General features: G+C 40.2%; 1 protein-coding gene across 2 annotated transcripts in view; it reads left to right on the plus strand.

Moving 5' to 3' along the window:
- b4galt1.1 (UDP-Gal:betaGlcNAc beta 1,4- galactosyltransferase, polypeptide 1, gene 1) overlaps window positions 1–24,881 on the plus strand; it is a 62,953-nt gene that overhangs the window by 22,188 nt on the left and 15,884 nt on the right. For both annotated transcript variants that reach the window (XM_012956214.3, NM_001126960.1), the window contains 1 exon segment: window positions 14,895–15,130. In XM_012956214.3, coding sequence (XP_012811668.2) covers window positions 14,895–15,130 — 236 coding nt within the window.

Here is a 24,881-nt window from a genome sequence, read left to right on the forward strand (position 1 = left end):
GCTGAACGAAAAGCTAGATACTTCAAAACCTCAAATAATAAAATTGCAAATTGTCTCAAAGTAGCACTTTCTTCATTATACTTAAAGTTAATCTAAAGGTGAGTTACCCCTTTAAAACAACATTAGGGCTTATTTACTAAAGGAGCAAAGTGCAAAAACAGCCACAGGGTTCCATACCCTTTCTTGCATTTTCTCATGTCAACAGTTAGTTATAACACATGGTATAGTATGTAACATATGTGGTTATGAGCAATTTTAAGCTGAAAAGGCACCCAGCATTATGCCCATTGTTTACAGAGAATAGTGTTTGGTGCATTTTAAGTGGACCAAACGAGGGAAATTTTATCATTCTTACCGTAATTTCTCGTTCCTGGACTCCGAAGAAACAGCATATACCATGGGTTATCCCCGCCCCTCCAGTTGATAGGACAGGCCCTCCACCTTCCCAATTAAAAATGCATATAAGCTCTCCCTCCACCGCCGCTCGCTGTCTAGTTCCAAAGCCACAAACCTGGGTGGGCATGGTATATGCTGTTTCTTCGGAGTCCAGGAAAGAGAAATTACGGTAAGTATGATAAAATTTCTCTCATTCCTGGACTCCTTGAAACAGCATATACCAAGGGACTTACCAAAGCTAGCAGAGAGGGAAGAAGAATATAATATGATGAAAAAAATTTTTTACTGATTGACAAAATTCAAAATAGATAATGCAAACCTGGGTGGGCATGGTATATGCTGTTTCTTCGGAGTCCAGGAAAGAGAAATTACGGTAAGTATGATAAAAATTTCCCTCATTCCTGGACTCCTTGAAACAGCATATACCAAGGGACTTACCAAAGCTAGCAGGGAGGGAAGAAGAATATAATATGCTGAAATTTTTTTTTACTGATTGACAAAATTCAAAATAGATAATGCAAAGGTCGAGTCCTGCTGACTACGGACATCCGGCTTGTAGAACTGAATAAAGGTCTCAGGTCTGGCCCAGATAGCTGCTATGCATACCTCCTCGACCGACACTTCCCCTTTAACGGCCCAGGACGTAGCCACCGCTCTCGTAGAATGTGCACTGAAAAGATCAGGTTATAGACTCTTGCCCAGTATCTAACTGCTTTAGGACAGTGCCACCATATATGTCCCATGGTCCCCGGGGCCGAGCATCCCCTGAAACATCGATTGTTCCCATTGTGATATATCCGTGCTAACCTGACTGGAGTTAGGTACCATCGAAATAATACCTTATACCCAGCTTCCGATAAGATTGTATTTGCTGAGCTGCATTTTAGATTTTCCCATAGCTGGGGCCACTGCTCTTCCGTGAGGGTTACACCTAAGTCGTTACCCCATTATGCAATATATGAGGTTAATGTATTAATTTAGAACCTGCATATAGTGCCAGAGAAAAAACTTGTGACTTTTGGATCGCAACCAGAATATTTTCGCACGACCAAAAAAAGGCTCACCTGTCATATTAGTGAGAACTGTAGTAGTCCAAAATTACCTTACCTGCCAAAAGACTTTCAAGGTTCTGAAAGTCTGAATTCTCTTACATTGCTCTTTCAGTGGTACAGTAGTTGGCCACAGGCTAGTTTATTGCAATGCAAAAAAAAAAAAAAAAAAGATATCTGTTGATATATGGACCTGTGGTCCAACACTGTACAATGCAGTGCAGTTCACCAACAATGAATTACATATAAATACAGGTATAGGATCTATTATCCAGAATACTCTGGACCTGGGGTTTTCCGCATAAAGGATATTTTCGTTATTTGGATCTCCTTAATTCTGCTAAAGATTAAACGTTGAATAAATCCAATAGAGTTCTTTTTCCATCAGTATGGTTTCATGCACTCTAGCTACCATCAAGTACAATTAAAAGACTGGTACTTTGATACTTATGGTGGCATAAGAATAAACAAATACTTCCACCTAGTAGAGTGAACTTTGCTCTCTTTTATTACACTATTTATTATACTCAGTATGCAGCGCTTCCTCAGTAATATTTTCATTTGAATTTTAAAAAATGAATGTTCCAGTGATGGAAGTAGATATTTATTATGACATCAAGCCACAAAATCAACATATCTTTGCAAATGTTTAACAGCTACATTTTTATTTTAGACATAATGAAAAGACATTGAACAGTTTATTATCACAGTAATGTGTTTGGGAAGTTTGTTCTTTCTCCTAGGAAAAATGGTCGTGAGGTGGTTCACCTTCAGGTCAACTTTTAGTATGTTATAGCCAATTATTACCAACTTTTCAGTTGTTTTTCATTTTTTATTTGTTATAGTTTTTTGATGAATTTGAATGATTTGCCTTTCTATTCTGGCTCTTTTTGGGGGGTCACTGATCCCAGCAATCAACATTTTTACTTGTCTTTCTATTTAGGCCCTTCTCTATACATGTTATATTCCTGTCTCTCTTTCAAACCACTGCCTGGTTGCTAGGTCAAATTGGACCCTAGCAACCAGATAGCTGCTGAAATTGTAACTGGAGAGCTGCTGAACGAAAAGCTAGATACTTCAAAACCTCAAATAATAAAATTGCAAATTGTCTCAAAGTAGCACTTTCTTCATTATACTTAAAGTTAATCTAAAGGTGAGTTACCCCTTTAAAACAACATTAGGGCTTATTTACTAAAGGAGCAAAGTGCAAAAACAGCCACAGGGTTCCATACCCTTTCTTGCATTTTCTCATGTCAACAGTTAGTTATAACACATGGTATAGTATGTAACATATGTGGTTATGAGCAATTTTAAGCTGAAAAGGCACCCAGCATTATGCCCATTGTTTACAGAGAATAGTGTTTGGTGCATTTTAAGTGGACCAAACGAGGGAAATTTTATCATTCTTACCGTAATTTCTCGTTCCTGGACTCCGAAGAAACAGCATATACCATGGGTTATCCCCGCCCCTCCAGTTGATAGGACAGGCCCTCCACCTTCCCAATTAAAAATGCATATAAGCTCTCCCTCCACCGCCGCTCGCTGTCTAGTTCCAAAGCCACAAACCTGGGTGGGCATGGTATATGCTGTTTCTTCGGAGTCCAGGAAAGAGAAATTACGGTAAGTATGATAAAATTTCTCTCATTCCTGGACTCCTTGAAACAGCATATACCAAGGGACTTACCAAAGCTAGCAGAGAGGGAAGAAGAATATAATATGATGAAAAAAATTTTTTACTGATTGACAAAATTCAAAATAGATAATGCAAACCTGGGTGGGCATGGTATATGCTGTTTCTTCGGAGTCCAGGAAAGAGAAATTACGGTAAGTATGATAAAAATTTCCCTCATTCCTGGACTCCTTGAAACAGCATATACCAAGGGACTTACCAAAGCTAGCAGGGAGGGAAGAAGAATATAATATGCTGAAATTTTTTTTTACTGATTGACAAAATTCAAAATAGATAATGCAAAGGTCGAGTCCTGCTGACTACGGACATCCGGCTTGTAGAACTGAATAAAGGTCTCAGGTCTGGCCCAGATAGCTGCTATGCATACCTCCTCGACCGACACTTCCCCTTTAACGGCCCAGGACGTAGCCACCGCTCTCGTAGAATGTGCTTTCAATTTTTGAGGTGTTTGTAACCCCTGCTCCTTATATGCTATAGAAATGCAAGATGTAATCCATCTACTAATAGTTCTTTTGGAAGCCACATAGCCTCTGTGCGCCCCCTGTAGAATCACAAATAGACGATCAGTCTTCCTAATTGGTTCTGTTCTTTTAACAAATACTTCTAGAGCTCTAGCTGGATCCAGCTCCCGTAACTTAGGTTGAGATTTAATCATTTCTTCAGGAACTCTAGGAATAACAATATCCTGGGAAAGATGGAAATTTGACACTATCTTAGGTAAAAATGAAGGATCTGGTCTTAAAATGATTTTATCTGAAAGACACTGAAACAATTCCATCTTAATAGATAGAGCCTGCAGTTCACTGATGCGTCTAGCAGAGACAATCGCGATTAAGAAGGCAATTTTCAAGCAAATCAAGTAATTCCTCAGTAAATTTTTCTAACGGAACAAATGGAGGCTCGGATAACATAGCAAGTACTTTAGGAAGATCCCAAGGAGGAAAGAATGATCTAGCCTTAGGCTTAAGTTTCTGTATGAACATATCATTAGAAAGTCTTATTCCTGAAAGAGCTGAAATAGTTGAGATCTGCACTTTAAGAGCACTAGGGCTTAGTCCCTTTTCCAGCCCCATCTGAAGGAACTCTAATACTTCAACAGTAGTAGGCTTAACCAGATCCAGGTTTCTATCCAAACACCACTGAACAAATTTATCCCAGATTCTGTAATAAGTAGACTTGGTAGAAGGGTTTCTAGAAGCCATTAGAGTAGAGATCACACGCTCTGAACAACCAACTTCTCCTAATCTAGATTCCTCAATTTCCAGGCCGCTAAATTGAAGACCTGAGGATCCGGATGTTGTATAGGACCCTGACGTAGAAGGCAGGGGAACTGGTTCAATAGGATAGGAGGGCAGCAAGCCAAGCTCTTCAGAATCGGGAACCAGACTCTCCGCAGCCAGAGGGGTGCAACCAGGATAATAGTTACTTTTTCTGAGGCTATTCTCTTCAACTGTGGGAGTAACAAAGGAAAGCGGGGAAAGGCATATCCTCTCTTGAAGTGCCAGTGAGCTGTTAAGGCATCCACTGCCTCTGCCCCTTTCGAAGGGAATCTTGTCATGAATCTCTGGACTTTTCTGTAGGAAGAGGTTGCAAAGAGATCTACTTCTGGAAGACCCCAGATTTTTGTGATATACTTGAAAGCCTTCTCCTCCAACTCCCATTCTCCAGGTTGAACTTGCGTTCCACCATGTTTCTTTACGTACTGTACCGCAACAGTATTGTCTAGCCTGCACAGAAGAGCCTTCCCTCTGAGAACTGGGGCAAAAGTCTGGATCACTTCCCAAAGTGCTCTTATCTCCAGCACATTCGAAGGAACATCGCGCAGTCTGTATTTCCAATGACCCTGAGCAGAATATGTGAGCCCCCATCCCATGGCTGATGCATCTGACATCAGTACTTCCCACTGAATCTTCCCCAACTGTTGCTTCCTCTCTAGGTTCTTTTGAACCAACCACCACCTTAACTGCAGCCGAACATAAGGAGGTAAGATGAAAGACTGGACAAGGTTCACCTCCCGAGGAACCAAATCTGAAGCACTCTGGAAGAGAAAGAGTCATGTGTCTTGTATTTATGATGGCCCCCAAAAACTTGATCTCCTGTGAAGGAAGCAAATTGCTCTTTTCCCAATTGACGAGCCATAAATGGGACTGAAGACTCTGCAGAACTATCTGAACATCTGCTACTAACTTCTCCCTGGAAGGAGCTTTGACCAGAAGATCGTCCAGATAATGTAAAATCTGTACTCCCAGAATCCTCAGATGAGCTACTAAAGCTATCAGAATCAGAAAGTGGAGAAACCATCCCTTAACAGAGGCGGGGGACTTTGACACCATCTGTCTGCTACATACAATGCTGTTCTAACATCTGTACCCCGGCAGTTTCAGAACTCTTCACACATCCATTCATGCAACTCTAACAAGTAACACCTGTTTGAAGAGTTGCATGATACTTGGGCAATCCTTTCAAAGTAACTCCACAGCATTCACACCTCTGTGAGTTTCAGATGTCACCTTTCTGAAGAGTTACATAGTGCCATTGTGATTGGATTAGTGGAAGAGTATATATGCTGAGGACTTCCCATACCAGTCAGTTGAACTGAAGAAGCTGCTCGGATGAGTAGTGAAACGTCTTCAATGATTACTAAACAAGTCCAGTTGCTTCAAATTTATTTATACTAGATACATTTTAGTAGTGTGATATTTTTTGTCACCAGGGTCAGACTGGAAAATTCCCACCTGTCCCCAAACAGTCTGTGATACCTTTCATTATGCCTCTAATTCTAACGCATCCAGTAACAATGATGCTGACCACACCATATTATGGTATGGTCCAATACATATGACACCTTCAATCTTTTTTCTTGATGCTTATGGTGCAGCTTTGCAGTGCAGCGAATTCGTGTAACTGCACACCTTTTGCTACGTGCCTAAATATCTGTATCAAGACAGGTTAATGATTAATATTTCTGCTACGACTTTGAGCTGATAATTCCCTTTTTTAGAATTGTAGTGGCTACATATGAGGCAGCCACAGGAATTTCATCCCCCTGGTTTTGCTTAGTCTATCTTTTGCCAGTGAACTGTGAACCATTAACCATTAATTGAAACGCTATTGTCAACAATGTTACATAATCCAGGGCAAATATTTAGTCATTTGTTTTAAAACAAGATTTCAGCATTTATTTTTTAAATGAAAACATAGTCTATTGTAACTTGTTGTTTGAAGAATAATCCACCAACAAATCAAAAAGGTGGAGATAGTTCTTACATTAAATATACATTGGTTCCTGGATGTCAAATTAGTCATCACGCAATGAAATTTACATAAGTTTTCCACATACTTACTCAAGTAATCTGTTTGTTTATTGTATACACATATGTATCATACAAAGCTGCAGAATATTTTAGCTCTTTAAAAATACATGATAATAATATTAATGTGCCCTTCTTAGGTTTATATTCATTTCCAAAAATTTTATGAATGTGCACCTCTGGGATAAGCTTGTTTGCCAACCTTTCCAAAGGAGCGGATCTTAGAGTATGGCCAGCTTTACTTTCCATGCCCTTTTATTAAAACCTTCTGTTAAAGGAACAGTAACACCGACAAATATGTGTTTTAAAGTAATAAAAGTATCATGTACTTAAAGTATCATGTAATTAAAGTATACTGCACTGGTACAACTTGTGTGTTTGATTCAGAATGACTGCTATGGTTTATATACAGGTCCTTTTCAAAAAATTAGCATATTGTGATAAAGTTCATTATTTTCTGTAATGTACTGATAAACATTAGACTTTCATATATTTTAGATTCATTACACACAACTGAAGTAGTCCAAGCCTTTTCTTGTTTTAATATTGATGATTGTGGCATACAGCTCATGAAAACCCAAAATTCCTATCTCAAAAAATTAGCATATCATGAAAAGGGCTATTAACCTAATCATCTGAATCAACTAATTAACTCTAAAAACCTTAAAAAGATTCCTGAGGTATTTAGAAACTCCCAGCCTGGTTCATTACTCAAAACCGCAATCATGGGTAAGACTGCCAACCTGACTGCTGTCCAGAAGGCCATCATTGACACCCTCAAGCAAGAGGGTAAGACACAGAAAGAAATTTCTGAACGAATAGGCTGTTCCCAGAGTGCTGTATCAAGGCACCTCAGTGGGAAGTCTGTGGGAAGGAAAAAGTGTGGCAGAAAACGCTGCACAACGAGAAGAGGTGACCGGGCCCTGAGGAAGATTGTGGAGAAGGACCGATTCCTGACCTTGGGGGACCTGCGGAAGCAGTGGACTGAGTCTGGAGTAGAAACATCCAGAGCCACCGTGTACAGGCGTGTGCAGGAAATGGGCTACAGGTGCTGCATTCCCCAGGTCAAGCCACTTTTGAACCAGAAAGAGCGGCAGAAGTGCCTGACCTGGGCTACAGAGAAGCAGCACTGGACTGTTGCTCAGTGGTCCAAAGTATGTCATTCGGAAATCAAGGTGCCAGAGTCTGGAGGAAGACTGGGGAGAGGGAAATACCAAAATGCCTGAAGTCCAGTGTCAAGTACCCACAGTCAGTGATGGTCTGGGGTGCCATGTCAGCTGCTGGTGTTGGTCCACTGTGTTTTATCAAGGGCAGGGTCAATGCAGCTAGCTATCAGGAGATTTTGGAGCACTTCATGCTTCCATCTGCTGAATGGAAGCTTTATGGAGATGAAGATTTCATTTTTCAGCACAACCTGGCACCTGCTCACAGTGCCAAAACCACTGGTAAATGGTTTACTGACCATGGTATTACTGTGCTCAATTGGCCTGCCAACTCTCCTGACCTGAACCCCATAGAGAATCTGTGGGATATTGTGAAGAGAAAGTTGAGAGACACAAGACCCAACACTCTGGATGAGCTTAAGGCCGCTATTGAAGCATCCTGGGCCTCCATAACACCTGAGCAGTGCCACAGGCTAATTGCCTCCATGCCACGCCACATTGAAGCAGTCATTTCTGCAAAAGGATTCCCGACCAAGTATTGAGTGCATAACTGAACATAATTATTTGAAGGTTGACTTTTTTTGTATTAAAAACACTTTTCTTTTATTGGTCGGATGAAATATGCTAATTTTATGAGATAGGAATTTTGGGTTTTCATGAGCTGTATGCCACAATCATCAATATTAAAACAAGAAAAGGCTTGAACTACTTCAGTTGTGTGTAATGAATCTAAAATATATGAAAGTCTAATGTTTATCAGTACATTACAGAAAATAATGAACTTTATCACAATATGCTAATTTTTTGAAAAGGACCTGTAAATAAAGTGCTGAGTAGCCATGGGGCAGCCATTCAAGCTGAAAAGAGAGAAAAGGCACATGTTACTTAGCTCTGTAATAAAATGCAACAGTATTCTACAGACTGCAACTGTTATCTGCAATATAACCTGTGTCTGAAATGGCTGCCCCCATGGCTAGACAGCAGCTTGTTTATATAAACTATAGTAGTCATTTTGAATCAAATGCACTATTTGTACCAGAGCAGGGAAACATTACATATTACTTTAAAACACTTCTATTTTTTGGTGTTATTTTTCCTTTAATTTATTTATGCATGTGCCCAGTTTCCAGTTGTTGTTCTTTTGCTGGTGTGGAATGTCAATGTCATATTATTAACAAGTAATGCTTCCAATAAGTAGGATTAGTCTTTTTTTAGAATTCCATTTCCAAATAAAATGTCTCTTATACATTTTAACATTCCTTTTCTGCAAACCTGGCAGGAATAGTTCTGATTAATTATTAACAAACAATGATGCTGGAATTCTGGAAAAACAACACTACTCTATGGGGGAAAACACATGGCAGTTGCTCTTGAAATAGCCTCTTTCAGTTTTGGTCTCCCGCTACCTTTCGTCATTCCCTCCATTTTCAGTTTCACTGCCGAATTTAACATATGCATGTGCAGTATGCAATCAGTAAGGTCAGCAAGAGCTTTGTGTGCATGCTGCAAGTCCTCAGAGGTTCCAAAGAATTACTTCACCGGCATGCACACACAATGACATCACTTCCAAGAGCTGTTACATTTGATGTGTAAAGGGAGAGGTTTATTTTTAACACATACTGACTTTTTCAGTACGCCACCATCTTACATTGCTTTGCAGTTTAGTAGTGTAAAGTGAGTGAGATTCGGCCTCAGTGCAAATGTTAATTAAGTTGCGATTGAATTGAGATTAAAAAGTTAAAATATAGGTCATTGGGTCTAGGAAAAGAGGGTATGAAGTCACTAGTAAGCAGGGCCACTGTGGAACAGGAGGTGTACTATAGCAATTAGAAAAATTGGAAACTGAATAAAATAACGTAAAATTAATACATTTAACAAGATCGTGTTAACCACACTCCTTGCCATCACCAATAGTAGCTCAGCTATTGCTTGAAATCAGCATGTACTATTTACAATAGGAAAAAAAAGGCAAAATCAGCTGTCTTTTGTAGATGCATTTGTCTTAGAACTATGGATTGAACTGAATCTTTGAAAATTCAGATACCTTGCTAGTAGAGTCTAAATTTTGGTCTCTGCCGTTGTGTAACTACCAAGCTAGTATAGATGGGGCAGTGGGATTAGTCATGGGGAGGAGTCAGGGGGGCATACAGTTTACCAGGCAAGTTAAATAGAGGTAGAAAGGGGTATTGCAGCTAGGAGTAAAAAGAATCCAAAATTATTTTTTGAAATATGTAAATAGTAAAAAAATTAAACAAGAAGAGGTAGGACCCTTCTTATCACAGGGGAGTTAGTTGGTTGATGAGAACAAGGAAATAGCAGACATTTCAAACTGTTATTTTTCATCTGTCTACACAACTGAGGAGCCAGTTAATCAAGGCTTGCCTTTTAACAGACCCAATTCTATTAATGTAACTACTTTTGCATGGGCCACTCAGAAGGAAATTCAAAAGAGACTTCAACATGTAAAGGTAAACAAAGGTCCAGGACCGGTTGGTATTCTTCCCAGGATATTAAAAGAGCTTAGCGGTATGACTGCCAAACCTCTTCACTTAATTTTTCAGAATTGATTGAGGTCTGGAATGGTGCCGAGAAACCGACAAATTGCTAATGTGGTGGTAGGAAAGCTTTTGGAAGGAGTATTAAAGGATAGGATACTTGAATACATTGCAAATCACAATACTATAAGTTTGTGCCAGCATGGTTTTATGTATAACAGATCTTGCCAGACTAATTTAGTTGCTTTTTTTGTGCAGGTGCACAGGAACTTCAATGATGAAATGGCAGTGGATGTCATCTACTTGGGCTTTGCTAAAGCATTTGATACAGTACTGCACAGAAAGTTAGTGATAAAATTGGCCTAGAACATAATATTTGTAATTGGATAGAGAACTGGCTGAAGGCTACATTACCAAGAGTGGTGGTAAATGGAACCTTTGCTAATTGGACCAGTGTTATTAGAGGAGTACAGCAGGGGTCAGTCCTTGGTCCTTTGATTTTTAACTTGTTTATTGATGACCTGGTGGTGGGCATACAAAGTATTGTTTAAATTTTTGCTGCTGATACTAAATTGTGCAAAACTATAAGCGATAGATATAACGGAGCACAGACAAGGGGTAGGCAAGAGTCGATCCTACCTCGCACTGCTAAGAAGTTCTCTGATGCTGCAGAATAGGGCCAGATGGGCAGATTTTGGGGTTCATGGATGGTAGACTGAAAGCACCCCTGAAAACTCCTATGTACCAGTTTTGTGATTAGTCACAGAATTCTGCTGAGTGGTTCTATGATATCATGGATATCTATGATATTATGAAGTACAATCTGATTGGTCAGATGGGAGGAATGTGATGGGGGTAAATGGATGGCAGACTGAAACTCAGTGCCTTTGAAAACACTGGTCACAAAACTGTTGACATGCACCTCAGGCTAGTGATCTTTTTAAAGGGGATATATAGCATACATTTTTACAATGCACTAAGCCATGTAAAAAACTGTAAAATAGAAGGAAGTGCTTTTATTTTAATACCTTTGGGTTCAAATATGTCCATAACTGCTTGAAAACTGTGCTCTACCCAGGCCTTATGCCAGCTTCCGGTTTAGACTCTTCAGTATATGGCTCAGAGCCCCCGGCCCTCATAGACTTCTATGACACCCCCTCACCTACTTAAAGTGAAGAGAATATTCATAGAGTGGGCGGGGCTTAGCGAGCTCACAGACAGTCCTTTCCTGCTCTACTCACTCCTCTCCCCCCCTCCCCTCCCCTCCCCCCCTGGCAGCAGCATAAGCAGAGAGACACAGAAGGAGGGAGGGGTTTTCCCTGCTGCTGCTGAGTAAAGCCTGTCAGTCAGTGCTCTGACCTTTTCCTGTGGGAGATTGAAGGACACTGCCATGTCTCATTTTGCTCTGGCTTCAGACTTGAGCGGTTGTCTCTGCAGCTCTCATATAATGGCAGTTTTAGGAGGTAAAATGCTTTCAAAACATCTTTCTTTCTGCATCATTTCACATTTTGAGGGAGGATGAATATTATAACTGAATATGAACTTTATATAAAATGTCTCCTTTAAAGGAGAGGATCACAGGCTTGGGCTAGGAGAAAAACAGTTATGTTCACTGAGGGTGAAACTCCTGTGATTTGAAGTTTCCTTCCCCTTTTAATACCTGACTTAACTTTATTTATTTCCTGTAAATAAAAATGTTATCATATTATCCCCAAAATTGGCATCTTCCTTTTTTTCATTTGTATTTATTAACTTCCTGGATTTAGTATTAAGAATATATAAAAAGCTGCATGGAAATGTTGGTCCTGAAACACCAAAATCTAAGATCTCAGATACATAGCTGATTCAGCACTGACAGACAAGACATTGTTTATGAATTTATTAGAAATCATTCAGGCTCTATAATGATTAATATTAGGGATGCACCGAATCCAGGATTTGGTTCGGTATTGGAGCAGGGTTCGGTTTCGGGCGAATCTATGGTCCTGGCCGACCCGAATCCGAATCCTAATTAGCATAAATTAACAATCAGAATTTTTAACCCTTCCCGTTCCTAATTAGCATATGCTAATTCGGATTCGGTATTCGACCAAATCCATCAGGGTGGGTTTGGGGGTTCTTGCGAACCCAAAAAAGTGGGTTTGGTGCATCCCTAATTAATTTACTTACTTACTTACTTACTTACTTAGCTTCCTTACTGTCTGCACCCCTAAGTTCTTCTATTCTTATAATTAATTCTCACTCTGCTGTAGTTAAAACATTTCTATAAATGTGAAGTATACCAACCCAAAAACTAGTTCTTCGTATGACATTAAAAACCTGCTAAGACTGGGGGGAGCCCTTGTCAGAGCTGCTTGTGTTTTTGTCATAATTCTGTGCTTATTTCTTTACATTTCATTAACATTTATTTATAAAGCGCCAACATATTCCGCAGCGCTGTACAATAAGTGGGTTACATACGTTGGACATACAGAGTAACATATAAAGCAATCAGTAACCGATACAAGAGGTGAAGAGGGCCCTGCCCAAAAGAGCTTACAATCTACAAGGAGAAAGGGTTGAGACACAAGGTGTGGGAATGGGCATGACCAGAGTTGTGAGAGGTGTGGCACAGGGTATTGTTAAACTAGATTAGGGTAAGCTTCTCTGAATAAATGTGTTTTTAGAGATCTCTTGAAGGCAGAGAGATTGGGAGAAAGTCTGACAGTTTGTGGGAGCGAATTCCAGAGAAGGGGGGCAGCCCTTGCAAAGTCTTGAATGCGAGCGTGTGAGGAGGGAATGAGAGAGGAGTTGAGGAGCAGGTCAGTAGAGGAGCGTAACAAGCGGGTTGGATGGTACCTAGAGATGAGTTTAGAGATGTAGGGTGGGGCAGAGTTATGGACTGCTTTAAATGTGAGGGTCATTAGTTTGAATTTTATCCTGGATGGTAGGGGAAGCCAGTGCAGGGATTGGCAGAGTGGCACAGCAGAGGAGGAGCGGTTAGAGAGGTGTATGAGCCTGGCAGCAGTATTCATTATGGACTGGAGAGGGGACAGTCTTTGGAGGGGAAGGCCAATTAATAGGGAGTTACAGTAGTCCAGGCGAGATATTATAAGAGAGTGAATAAGAATTTTGGCAGCATCTTGGGTAATAAATGATCGGATTTTGGAGATATTTCTTAGGTGAAAGTGACATGATTTGATGAGTGATTGGATATGAGGAGTGAAGGACAGGGCAGAATCAAGGATAACCCCAAGGCACCGGGCCTGGGAAGATGGGGTGATGGTAGAATTATTAACTGTTATAGATACCTCGGGAACAATGTGGGCGTTGGATGGGGGAAAGAGAACCAGTTCAGTTTTAGAGAGGTTTAATTTAAGGTAACGTTGGGACATCCAAGTGGAGATAGCGGACAGGCAGGAAGAGACGCGAGTTAGAAGCTCTGGGTTGAGATCAGGAGAGGAAAGATAGATCTGAGTATCGTCAGCATAGAGGTGGTACTGAAAGCCAAAAGAATTGATTAATTTGCCAAGTGAGGAGGTATAGAGAGAAAATAGTAAGGGGCCCAGGACAGAGCCTTGAGGAACCCCAACAGAAAGAGGCAAGGGAGAAGATGATTCACTATTGTAAGAGACACTGAAGGATCGATCTGAGAGATAAGATGAAAACCAGGATAAGGCAGTGTCACGAAGGTCAAGAGAGCAGAGAGTCTGGAGGAGAAGAGAGTGATCCACAGTGTCAAAAGCAGCAGAGAGATCGAGAAATATTAGTAGTGAGTAGTGTTTTTTGGCTTTAGCCGATAGGAGGTCATTTGTTAGTCGGGTTAGAGCAGTTTCAGTGGAGTGTTGTTGTCTAAAACCAGATTGTAGGGGATCCAGGAGGTTATTGTCAGAGAGGAATAGCGTCAGTCGGTTGTATACTAGGCGCTCAAGCAGTTTGGAGATGAATGGGAGCAGAGAGATAGGTCGGAGGTTAGTAGGATTGGAGGGATCAAGGGAGGGTTTTTTCAGAATAGGGGTTACCAGTGCATGTTTCAGTTGGGAGGGAAAGATTCCAGTAGAGAGCGAGAGATTGAACAGATGAGTTAAGGTTTTAATAAGACAGGGGTTGGCATTACGTAGAAGTTTGGTAGGAATGGGATCAAGCAGGCAGGTAGTAAGGTGAGAGGAAGACAACAGTTTTGAGACTTCCTCTTCAGTCACTGGGGAGAAGGAGCCAAGAAGAGACTGGGTAGCATGTAGGGAGGGAGGGAAATGGTTATGGGGATGAAGTTGTGCAATGTCACTTCGGATGGTGTCAATTTTATTTTTAAAGTGCTCGGCAATAGCTTGAGCAGTGACTTTATCAACTTCCCATCAACTAATGTGTAAACGTTAGGGATGGACTGAATCCAGGATTCAGTTTGAGAATCGGCCAAGATTCTGCCTTTTTCAGCAGGATTTGGATTCGGCATCCGTAATATAACATGGACTGAATCCAGGATTCAGTTTGAGATTCGGCCAAGATTCTGCCTTTTTCAGCAGGATTTGGATTCAGAATCCTTAATATCACATGACTTTTTGTCACAGAAAACAGAAATTGAGCTTACAGTTTTTTTGATTTATCAAAACCAGCATTTCTTAAAAGAACTTATGTTGAGATAAATTTCTTGTTTAGAGTGCAACACCTTATCTGTGAACGAAAAACAATACAACATCAGTTCTGCTGTAGTGCTTTGGTCAATGTAGACGTTAAATGAAATATGAGTAATGATCTGACTGTTTATGTGGCTATTCATTTTTTAAGTGTACTGTGACCTCTTTTACTTACAGGCGGTCCTCTTACAATTGATTTCAATGTACACGTCAATTTAACTGAAGACATTAAAGCAAATCCAAAGGTAACAGAGGGTGGGCACTACAAACCAAGTGACTGCAAAGCGTTGCAGAAAGTTGCTATCATTATACCATTCAGAAATCGTGATTCACACTTGAAATACTGGCTTCATTATATGCATCCCATATTACAGAGACAGCAGCTGGATTATGGAGTGTACGTTATCAATCAGGTAAGACATCACATTGGACTGGATTGGATGTAGAATCGCTTTACTAGCCAGAATGTATAACTATACAGTATATGGATTTATTTTTGTGTATATGCATGTACATTTAATGCACACATGCATATATTTGAGAGGATATCTATGTACATATAAAGGTAATTATAAACAAAGCCAAACAAGTCATGTAAAATCACTTGTTTTTATAAAGCTGCATACAGTTAAGTGCTAACATTTCCATCACATCTACAAATTAACTCTTAAATAGGGTTTCAAATAGGGTATCTACTATCTGATTTCCTGTATGCTAGTATTTTGGTGTGTTGTCTCTTAATTGCTTAGGGTAGCCTGCTAGGCACAGATGCACAGATACAAGAAAAATACTCTGACGTCGGGGGGCATGGCTATGCTGCTGTTCTGAACAGACGCACGTTTCCATCGCTCCGTTTCCGGAGGACTCATTAAGCCACTAAGCTCACTGAAACAACAAGCTTATAACAGCAAATTACAACCATTTGAGCTAGTAATCATGACCCGAGGCAACAAAGCTAAGAAAGCCCAACCTCAGGGTAAGCCACCTGGAACTCCGCATAGGCGGCCTACCTCGTTTGACGACGATAGCATGGCGGATGGCGCCAATTTAACTCCTGCGACATCGCCACAATCTGATCGAGACTCCCCACCAGCAGACTCTGATCCAGAAACCCAGCTACAATATTCGGTAGATTCAATCTTAATTGGCAAATTCAAACGCCTACTCCAGAGGGAACTTAACGCGGTAGCTGCAAAAATCACTGATCATGTCACTCAAGAACTACGGGACCTAGGCCAACGCACGGCAGCAATCGAGGATAAAGTTGACGATCTGGTCAACAAGACCGCTGAGCACGAAATCCAACTTGCCCAACTAAAACGACAACTTACCGACATGCAAGATAATCTGGAAGACCAGGAAAATCGGTCGCGCAGAAATAATATTAGGATCCGGGGTATCCCCGAAGCAATACAAAACCTACAGGAGGAAGTGCCGCTGCTTCTAAAGTCTATAGTCCCGGACATATCGGACTCTCTACTACTTATGGACAGAGTCCACAGGGCTCTCGGCCCCAGACGGGAGGGAGCCCCACCGAAAGACATAATTGCTCGGCTCCATTACTACTCAACGAAGGAAGCTATAATGTCTGCCTCCCGGGCCGCTCCCCATCTGGAATATAAAGGCCACCAATACTCTATCTATGCTGATCTAGCCGCACTGACAATCCAAAAACGTAAGCTCATGAAACCAGCACTCACCATCCTGACCTCGCATCGGATCCGCTACAGGTGGGGATACCCATTCAAGCTAACGTTCATGTACCAGAACTGCCCGTACTCAGCGACGACATTACCAGAAGGCCTGGAACTCCTGACCCGACTAAAGCTACAACAACCAACTCCAACTACTCCCAATACTACTCCTAGGAAAGGCTCAAGCGAGAGGTCCATTTCACCACTTTGGCATAAAAGCCCAATGCAACAGCGGGCCCCGAAACATTAATCATGCCTCACTCCACTACTCTCTAAGAAGGAGTCCTCCGGGAGGAATCCCCCCCAACCGAGGTCAACGACCGTCCTTCCGAAATCCTTGCAGGATTCTGATAAGTTTATATTATCTGTTTGAACAATGTTTTCCAGTTACAGAAGTTTTTCCCCTTGTTTATTCTATGCAACTACTCTTGTGGGTATAATTAACGGTCTCTTTATTTGGTATCCTACGAGCCTAGCTATTAAGCTTCACTACCTTAAATGTTATGTCTTTAAAATGTATATCCCATAACGCCAAAGGCCTGAACTCCCCCACGAAACGGTCACTGGCATTTCGGCACTACAGCAAACTAGGGGCTGATGTTCTTTTCCTCCAGGAGACCCATTTTTCTGACACCTCCGTACCTAAATATTTCCATCACTCATATCAACTTGTTTATACTGCCGGTGCAGAAAAAAAGCATAGAGGAGTAGCTATAGGAATTCACAAAAAACTAAATTTCCAACCCACCACCATAAAATCAGACCCGGAAGGCAGATTCCTGATCCTGGTGGGACAAATACAAGATACCCCAATAACCCTAGCAACGGTTTATGGCCCTAACGAAGGTCAACAAACATATTATAGGGAATTTTTCTCTATCCTGGAGGAAAGGTGCAGAGGCCCCTTAATATTGGCCGGTGACTTTAATGAGGTATCCCACCCAAATATAGACCGACAACCTAGCCCTGTATCCATACATAATCAAAAAAACAAACACTATTTCGCGAAGCTAATAGATAAATATCTTTTGGTGGACGCATGGAGGGAACAACACCCGTTTAAGAAAGATTTCACGTTTTTTTCCGTTCCACATAATTCCCACTCTAGAATCGATATGTTCCTAATTCATAAGCAAATCTCTCCCAACATATCCCAGACAAAAATACTTTCCTGCCACTGGTCAGACCATTCTATAATCACTCTAACACTCACTAGCCTAGCACACAAGCCGTTAAATAATATTTGGCGACTAGACGACTCCCTCCTATCTAACCCACAACATCAACAAACAATAGAATCTGAATTGGAATCATACTTCACCCACAACAATACCCCAGATATTGCTAGCCCAACCTTATGGGCAGCACATAAAGCCTATATTAGAGGGATCCTAATCCAACTTAAAATTAAAGCTAGAAAAGAAAGGACCAAAGATACTAATCGGTTAGGCATCAAAATGCAACAACTAGAAGATCAGCTCAAAACCAACCCTAACGACACTAAATCCAAACAGGAACTTGAAAAAACTAAAACAGAACTTAATCTACTCCTGACAGAGAAAGAAATCACAAATTTACAGTGGACAAAACAAAAATTCTATAGAAAGGCTAATAAGGCCGACACAATGATGGCACGCCAGTTATCAAATAAATGTAATAAGTCCCCCTTCACCCAAATCAGATTAAAAGATGGATCCCTGACAGCGAATCCGGAACGTATCACCCAGGAATTTGCCACGTATTACCACACATTATATCAAAAACACAAAGACCCAAACCCAACCCTATTACAGCAGTTTTTAAATCAAGCAAACTTACCTCCGTTAACGCCCCAACAGAAAACATTAATGTCAGAACCAATCTCAATAGAAGAAATTAAGGTAGCTATAAAGCAACTAAAGGTAAACAAATCCCCAGGCCCTGATGGGTTCACAGGGAAATACTATAAACTGTTTGCCCCTAAACTGATCCCATGGTTACACCTATTATTTAATGATATAATGAATAACAAAGGCAACTTCAGCAGAGATGATCTACAAGCACAAATAGCTGTGATACCCAAACCAGAGAAGGATCATACTAATTGTAAAAATTTTCGCCCCATATCAATATTAAATCTAGATATCAAATTGCTGGCCAAAATTATAGCCTCAAGACTTAACCAGTTTTTAGGACAACTCATCCACAAAGACCAATCAGGATTTATCCCAAAACGACAAGTCACTGACAATATACGCAAGATCATAAATCTCATACACATAGCAAAAACAAAAGATGTTCCCTCCATGCTCCTATCACTAGATCTAGAAAAAGCATTTGATTTGTTTCCTGGCACTATCTGTATCAAGTGTTATCTGCTTATAATTTTCCTATCCCCTTCCTCTCCGTGGTTAAGGCCCTCTACAATTCCCCTATAGCTTAAGTTAGCCACATGGGGTTTCAATCAGACGCATTCAACATAAGTAGAGGGACCAGGCAGGGATGCCCCCTGTCCCCTCTACTATTTGCCTTAGCACTCGAACCCCTAGCCCAACATCTAAGGCTAAACAAAAAGATTTCGGGTATAACTGTAGGGGACTCGGAATATAAATGTACAATGTATGCTGATGATATAATAATGACAATGTCTAATCCCATGACTTCCCTCCCATATTTATACAAGACTCTCTCCAACTTAAAATCAATCCCTCTAAATCAGAAGCCTTAAGCATAAACCTTCAGCCCCATCTTAAAAAACTACTAGAAATTAATTTTGAACTTAAATGGCAAACTAAAACCACAAGATACCTAGGAGTACTGATATCAGCCGATTACAGATCCTTAGCCAAGGATAATTATCCCAAAATAGAACATAAGATTTTAAATATGGTGAAGTCATGGGAAAGACTTAAACTGTCTTGGCTCGGGAGAGTAACCGCACTGAAAATGTCCGCCCTTCCCCTGCTGTTGTACCTGTTCCGTACGCTTCCAACCTCCCCCCCTAAGGATTACACAGAGAAAATGCAAAAGACTTTTACAAAATTTGTCTGGAATGGGAAAAGGCCGCGAATTAATCGCACTACAGCTTGCCATAACCGACACAAGGGCGGCTTAGGCATCCCTAATCTGAAAGGGTATTATACCTCAGCACAATTATCCCAAATGATACCATGGCACCTACCTGAGGATAAACCACTATGGGTAACAATCGAACAAGACTCTCTGCCAAATATACCCCTAAGGAATATATTATGGACAACCCACTCCACATCTCAAATACAAACAAATCCCATAGTAACTCACCTCGTCAGGCTCTGGGACAGATCAAAGGAACCCTATAAACTCTGCTCTCTACACAAGCCAGTCACAAGCTTCATCAATAATGTTGACTTTGATCCAGGCCAATCACCAGAAGCTCTCCACTGGTGGAAACAATGCAACCTGGACACTATATACTCATTAACCAGCTCTAATACACTTCTGCCATGACCAAGACTCCGGGAAAATTACAAAATCCCACAACAGGAATGGCTCCATTACCATCAAATAGTAAGTTACATTAGAGCTCAATATAAAGGCAAACAATCCCCTCAACCCACAGCCTTTGAAAGATTATGTTTGCAACTCACTACACTCAAAGGGGCACTATCCTATCTATATGATACAGTAACCCACCTAACTCCAATCAAGGAAATAAAATTTGTACAAACCTGGGAAAGCACACTACACCTATGCTTTGACGAAGCCACCTGGCGGGACATCTTTAAAAATACAGTAACATGCTCTATAAATGTGCTGACCCAGGAAACCTCTCAAAAGATTCTACATCAATGGTACTTGGTACCAACCAGAATCTCTAAGTGGTATCCCTCGGCATCCCCACTATGCTTCCGAGCATGCAACCAACAAGGCACATTTATGCATACCTGGTGGGATTGCCCAGTCGCAGTACGCTACTGGATCAGAACTTATACCTTAATAACGGCAGTAACAGGCCTCTCGCTAAGAAAGAGCCCAGCAGAAGCCCTACTTAACAAAAATATCCCCGGCGGCAATAAATATCTGAGGAAATTAATCACTCACATTTTCTCAGCGGCGAAACAAACAATAGCTAAAGCCTGGAAATCTGCAACACTGGATATAAACCTTGTTAAAACAAGACTTGATAATAAGCTAATTATGGAAAGGCTGACAAGCATTTCATCAGGCCAATTAAAAACCCACAACAAAATCTGGGCCCCCTGGATGACTTACAGAAATATCTCAATACACCTATAAGATCAACCACACCAACCCGGAAAAGATACCTCTCATAAGAGTACCAAAACACTAAAAGACAAGACCTGATTATCTACCTACAAGACTGATGCCCGGCAAATGTATACCCACGAGATCTTTCTCCCCAAGTTGATTGACTATCTCCCCACCTCATATTACTGACTGTACCTACTCTTTTATCCTCTATCTTTCCCTCCCTCTCCATTCCCCCCCACCCCTCCCCTCCTTTTTCCCAATGTTTATGATCTTGTTACATACCTGCCTGGCACCTTGGGATAACCCAAAAGGCGCCCTTTTGTACACCGTTATTTTCAAAATAAAAAATTTAAATTAAAAAAAAAAAAAAAATACTCTGACGTCCCTGGATTCACTATGGTGGCCATTAGAGAAATGTGCTTAATTAGATAGGGTGCCAAGTCCAGATGCCAGATAGATTTTTTCAAGAACAAATCTAACATGTTAACTAGGAAGGGCATTCTACAACCTCACTGCCCTCACCGTGAAAAACCACCTACGCTGCTTCTGTTTCTCTAATCTAAAGGAGTGGCCTCTGGTGCGCTGATCATTTTTTTTTTTTAAAAGGTAAATTTTATTAGTTTTACAACAACACAAAACAACAGAATACAAAACAGTGTTTGATATACAGATATTGGAATGGTGTCAAGTCGAGTTCAGGTTAATACAGCAAGAGGATACTATCACTAGGCATTGCAGTTGTCGCTATGTAGGTGACTGTGGATATGCCAAGTAGGTCACACTCGATCTAAGGGGATAGGTTATGTGTCCAACTTGCCTATGATTAAGTGCGCCTGGGCACGACACTAGTTAGGCTTTGTTCTTTTAAATGAGCCGCTAAAATTGGATGTATGACCACAGCTATTTTTTCATGCAAGTTGTCTTGTTTGCACCAGCTTCCCCAGATCTTGTCAAACTTGTCATATGCACCTCTTGTTTCATAAGTTAATTTAATGAGGGGAAGAGCTCCATCCACCAGCTGTCTCCAGAATGTTAAGGAGGGAAGGCTATCCCCCATCCAGTGCATAATTGCGCTGATCGTTTTTATGGGAAAAAAAAATATCCCTATCTGCCTATAATGCCCTCTAATGTTCCTGTACAGAGTATTTATGTCTTGCAGGCAGTGTTGTAAATTTTATAGGAGCTTAAAATGCAACTGGGTATGGATGATACCTTTTATCCTCCATTCTTCTGCCTTTAGAAAATGATCTTCTCTCTGTATTCCAGTACCTGGTGATTAATGGTTTTTATTCACCACTGGCCACATGGTGAGTGGTAAAGTAATGTAAGTCTGCCATCTTGAAACATGTCATCTTGAAACATTTTATGGCCTTTTTGTGTTCCAACTGAATTGTGCATGAACAATAGCAGACAAAAAATTAGGTATAGCCTTGTCTTCCTTAACTCTATAGTTTTCCAGGAGGTACAGCTGGCCCTTTCTTATGCACTCTATAAAAAGCTTTTACTTTTTGATCAATAAATAGTATGGGTATAGCATTTAAGTTTAAGGAATCTTCCAGTCTTTCTGTTTCCTTTATTATGATTATTTATTTATAATTTATTATCAATAATTATGATTATTTATTATGTCTTTGGCAAAATGATTGGATCACATCTTATAACTGGTTGTCTTGATCAGAATTTGTTCTGCAACCATATTTCTTCCCTATATTTGTTTTTAATGATATTATTGGAAAATATGTGCAGGTCGACATCTGGAAGTTTATTTTTTGCCCCTTATGTGTAGACAACCATTAACAATACAAAATGGCTTTCTGAAAAATGAAAATAGAGAGGATGCTAATGCCAGATACTACTCTTATTTTAATAGCAAATTTATTTTCAAACAAATGTTTTTAACTTTTTTTGTCATTAAAAGCAGATGAACCATGTGGCCATGGTATTATACAGAAAAGTGTTGTTTCAGGACAGAACAAAAATAAAACAAATACTTAGATGCACACAGTTTCTGACCTGATAAGTTTTTCAAAGACTGTTTTAAGATGTGCAATATGCTGATTATTGTCCGCTGGCTAAAATCCTGACTGAGAAGAATACTGAGGCATAGCAGGACATACAGCTGTTGCTTGCAATAGCCAGTATAGCAACCAATGGATAGTCAGGAGCAGGGTCGGACTCAGCTGCCGGGAAAAACCAGACAGGCCAGACCCTACACATGCCAGCACTCCCCCCGCCGACAGGTTCTCCCCTGACACATTAAACTTATGCTCGCTCAGAGGAGGACGTCGGGTGGGGGACCTTGCGGGTAGTTAGGGAGGCTCAGCGGGGGATGCGGCCTGCGGGGGCACCTGCAGGGCCCCTAAGGAGTCAGCCTTGGTGGGCCCTGAACCCCCCAGTCCGACCCTGGTCAGGAGTGATGTGATCTAAGGGGTAAAAGATGACACAGTTGTGCACACGTGATCAACTATATTATCGCACACATGTGTTACAGCCCAAAACCTTGAACTTGTTATAATAAACCTTCTTAGGAACAATTTGCGAACCTGGGTACTTTGCTCCCCTAACCTAACCTAGATTTAATGAAGCTTAGTTGTGTACTGTCACTTTTTTTTACCATTGCACTTTATGAGTTTGAAATAATTCATGGGACCGTTACAGGAGCACATGAATTTGAAAATTGTTAACAGACCTTCAAAGGTTGTTTTGCCCCCACACTTTAATAATAATGCTTTCAAGAGTTTTAAATAGGTATTATATAAAAGATGACCTTATCCTCATAAACATTTCTCTGTATGTCAGCCATTTGCTGGTTCCTGAAATGAGCCATTTCTGAAATAGACGGTGGTCCATAACAGATAAGTCTGCGTTATTTTTTAATGCTACTGGGAAATGGAAATTTAATGCTAATGCACTAGATATCACAAAGTTAATATTCTCAAAAGAATACGTGCATTTTGAATCTACTAAAAATCTTAAAATTTAATTTGGGACAATAATCCTGGTGTATAAAACACTGCAGCACTTCCTTGTTGCAGAAGTGAAAGATGGATTTATTAGGTCAGGAAAACGGTCAGGATTGAGAAAGGGCAAGACTAGGCCTGAAACCTGTTTTTCTGACCTATGTCTATCTAACCCCTGTCAAGGGTCTCCAGACTGCAATGCATCCAGTTCAAAAGTTTCTGCAAGGTGTTTGAGGCACACACAGCTTTAAGAGGACTGCAAACTATCCTTCGGTTTAGCTAAGATTCTATGAATGTGTCAACAAAAATGAAAAAAGCTTTTGATGTCTTCTATTTTTTCCACTGGAAACAATTTTTTAGGCACTGGGATGATATTAATTATGGGTATTTTAATTTGGCATTGTGGTCTTTTCACACCAAATAGTTATTGTCACTGGTAAAATTATCCAATCTGTCTCTAGCTTAAGAGGAATATAGCCTTAGCTTTAACAGTATTAAAATATATTAGTAACTGTCAATAACTTGCCAGTAATTTGTGGAACATACAGATTAAATAAAAATATATATATTGATAAAACTTTGGTGATCAGTGTATCCCTTGAAAGACAAAGTAAAACTGTGATAAAATAGTAATGATGATGTCAATTTCACATTAATGTAATGATGAAGTATATACTACAAAAAGCCAACAAGCCATCTTAGTCATAGTGACTTAGGAAAACATACCACCTTTTGAACCTACTACAGGTTCTTTGATGTAATATTGTCCTTGATCTTGGCATCTGTTTAAAAACACCTATATTGTAACAGAAATATTATGCAAATTGAGGATCAAAAGTATACATTAACTGAAAGCACAATATATATAACTCAATATAAGATGTATACACTAAAGGAAAAGGCAAAACAGTTTTAAATTGCGTGGAGAGAAATTGCTGAATCCCAGAAGAATTTGTTTCTTAGAAACCTCGGAGCAGAGGCCCATAACTATTATCTGTAGAGCACATTCTGTTTGCTTAGTCATATTTTTAGTGATGATTATGATATTTACTGTAACAAACCTAAAATACAACATTGGAACACATGAGCAGGAGCTGTTTTCATTTCTTATCATTTATTCAGTGTATAAAGCTTTCATGTCTATATGAGAACTAATATTTAACCCATTAATCTATTCAAGTAATGATCATACAATATAAATGCATAAACTGAATGGATTAATGTTACTTTGACATACATTGCTTAAGAAGTATATGGCCTTAATGTATATGTTTAAA

Source organism: Xenopus tropicalis, chromosome 1, assembly GCF_000004195.4.
Source record: "Xenopus tropicalis strain Nigerian chromosome 1, UCB_Xtro_10.0, whole genome shotgun sequence".
Lineage (NCBI taxonomy): Eukaryota > Metazoa > Chordata > Amphibia > Anura > Pipidae > Xenopus > Xenopus tropicalis.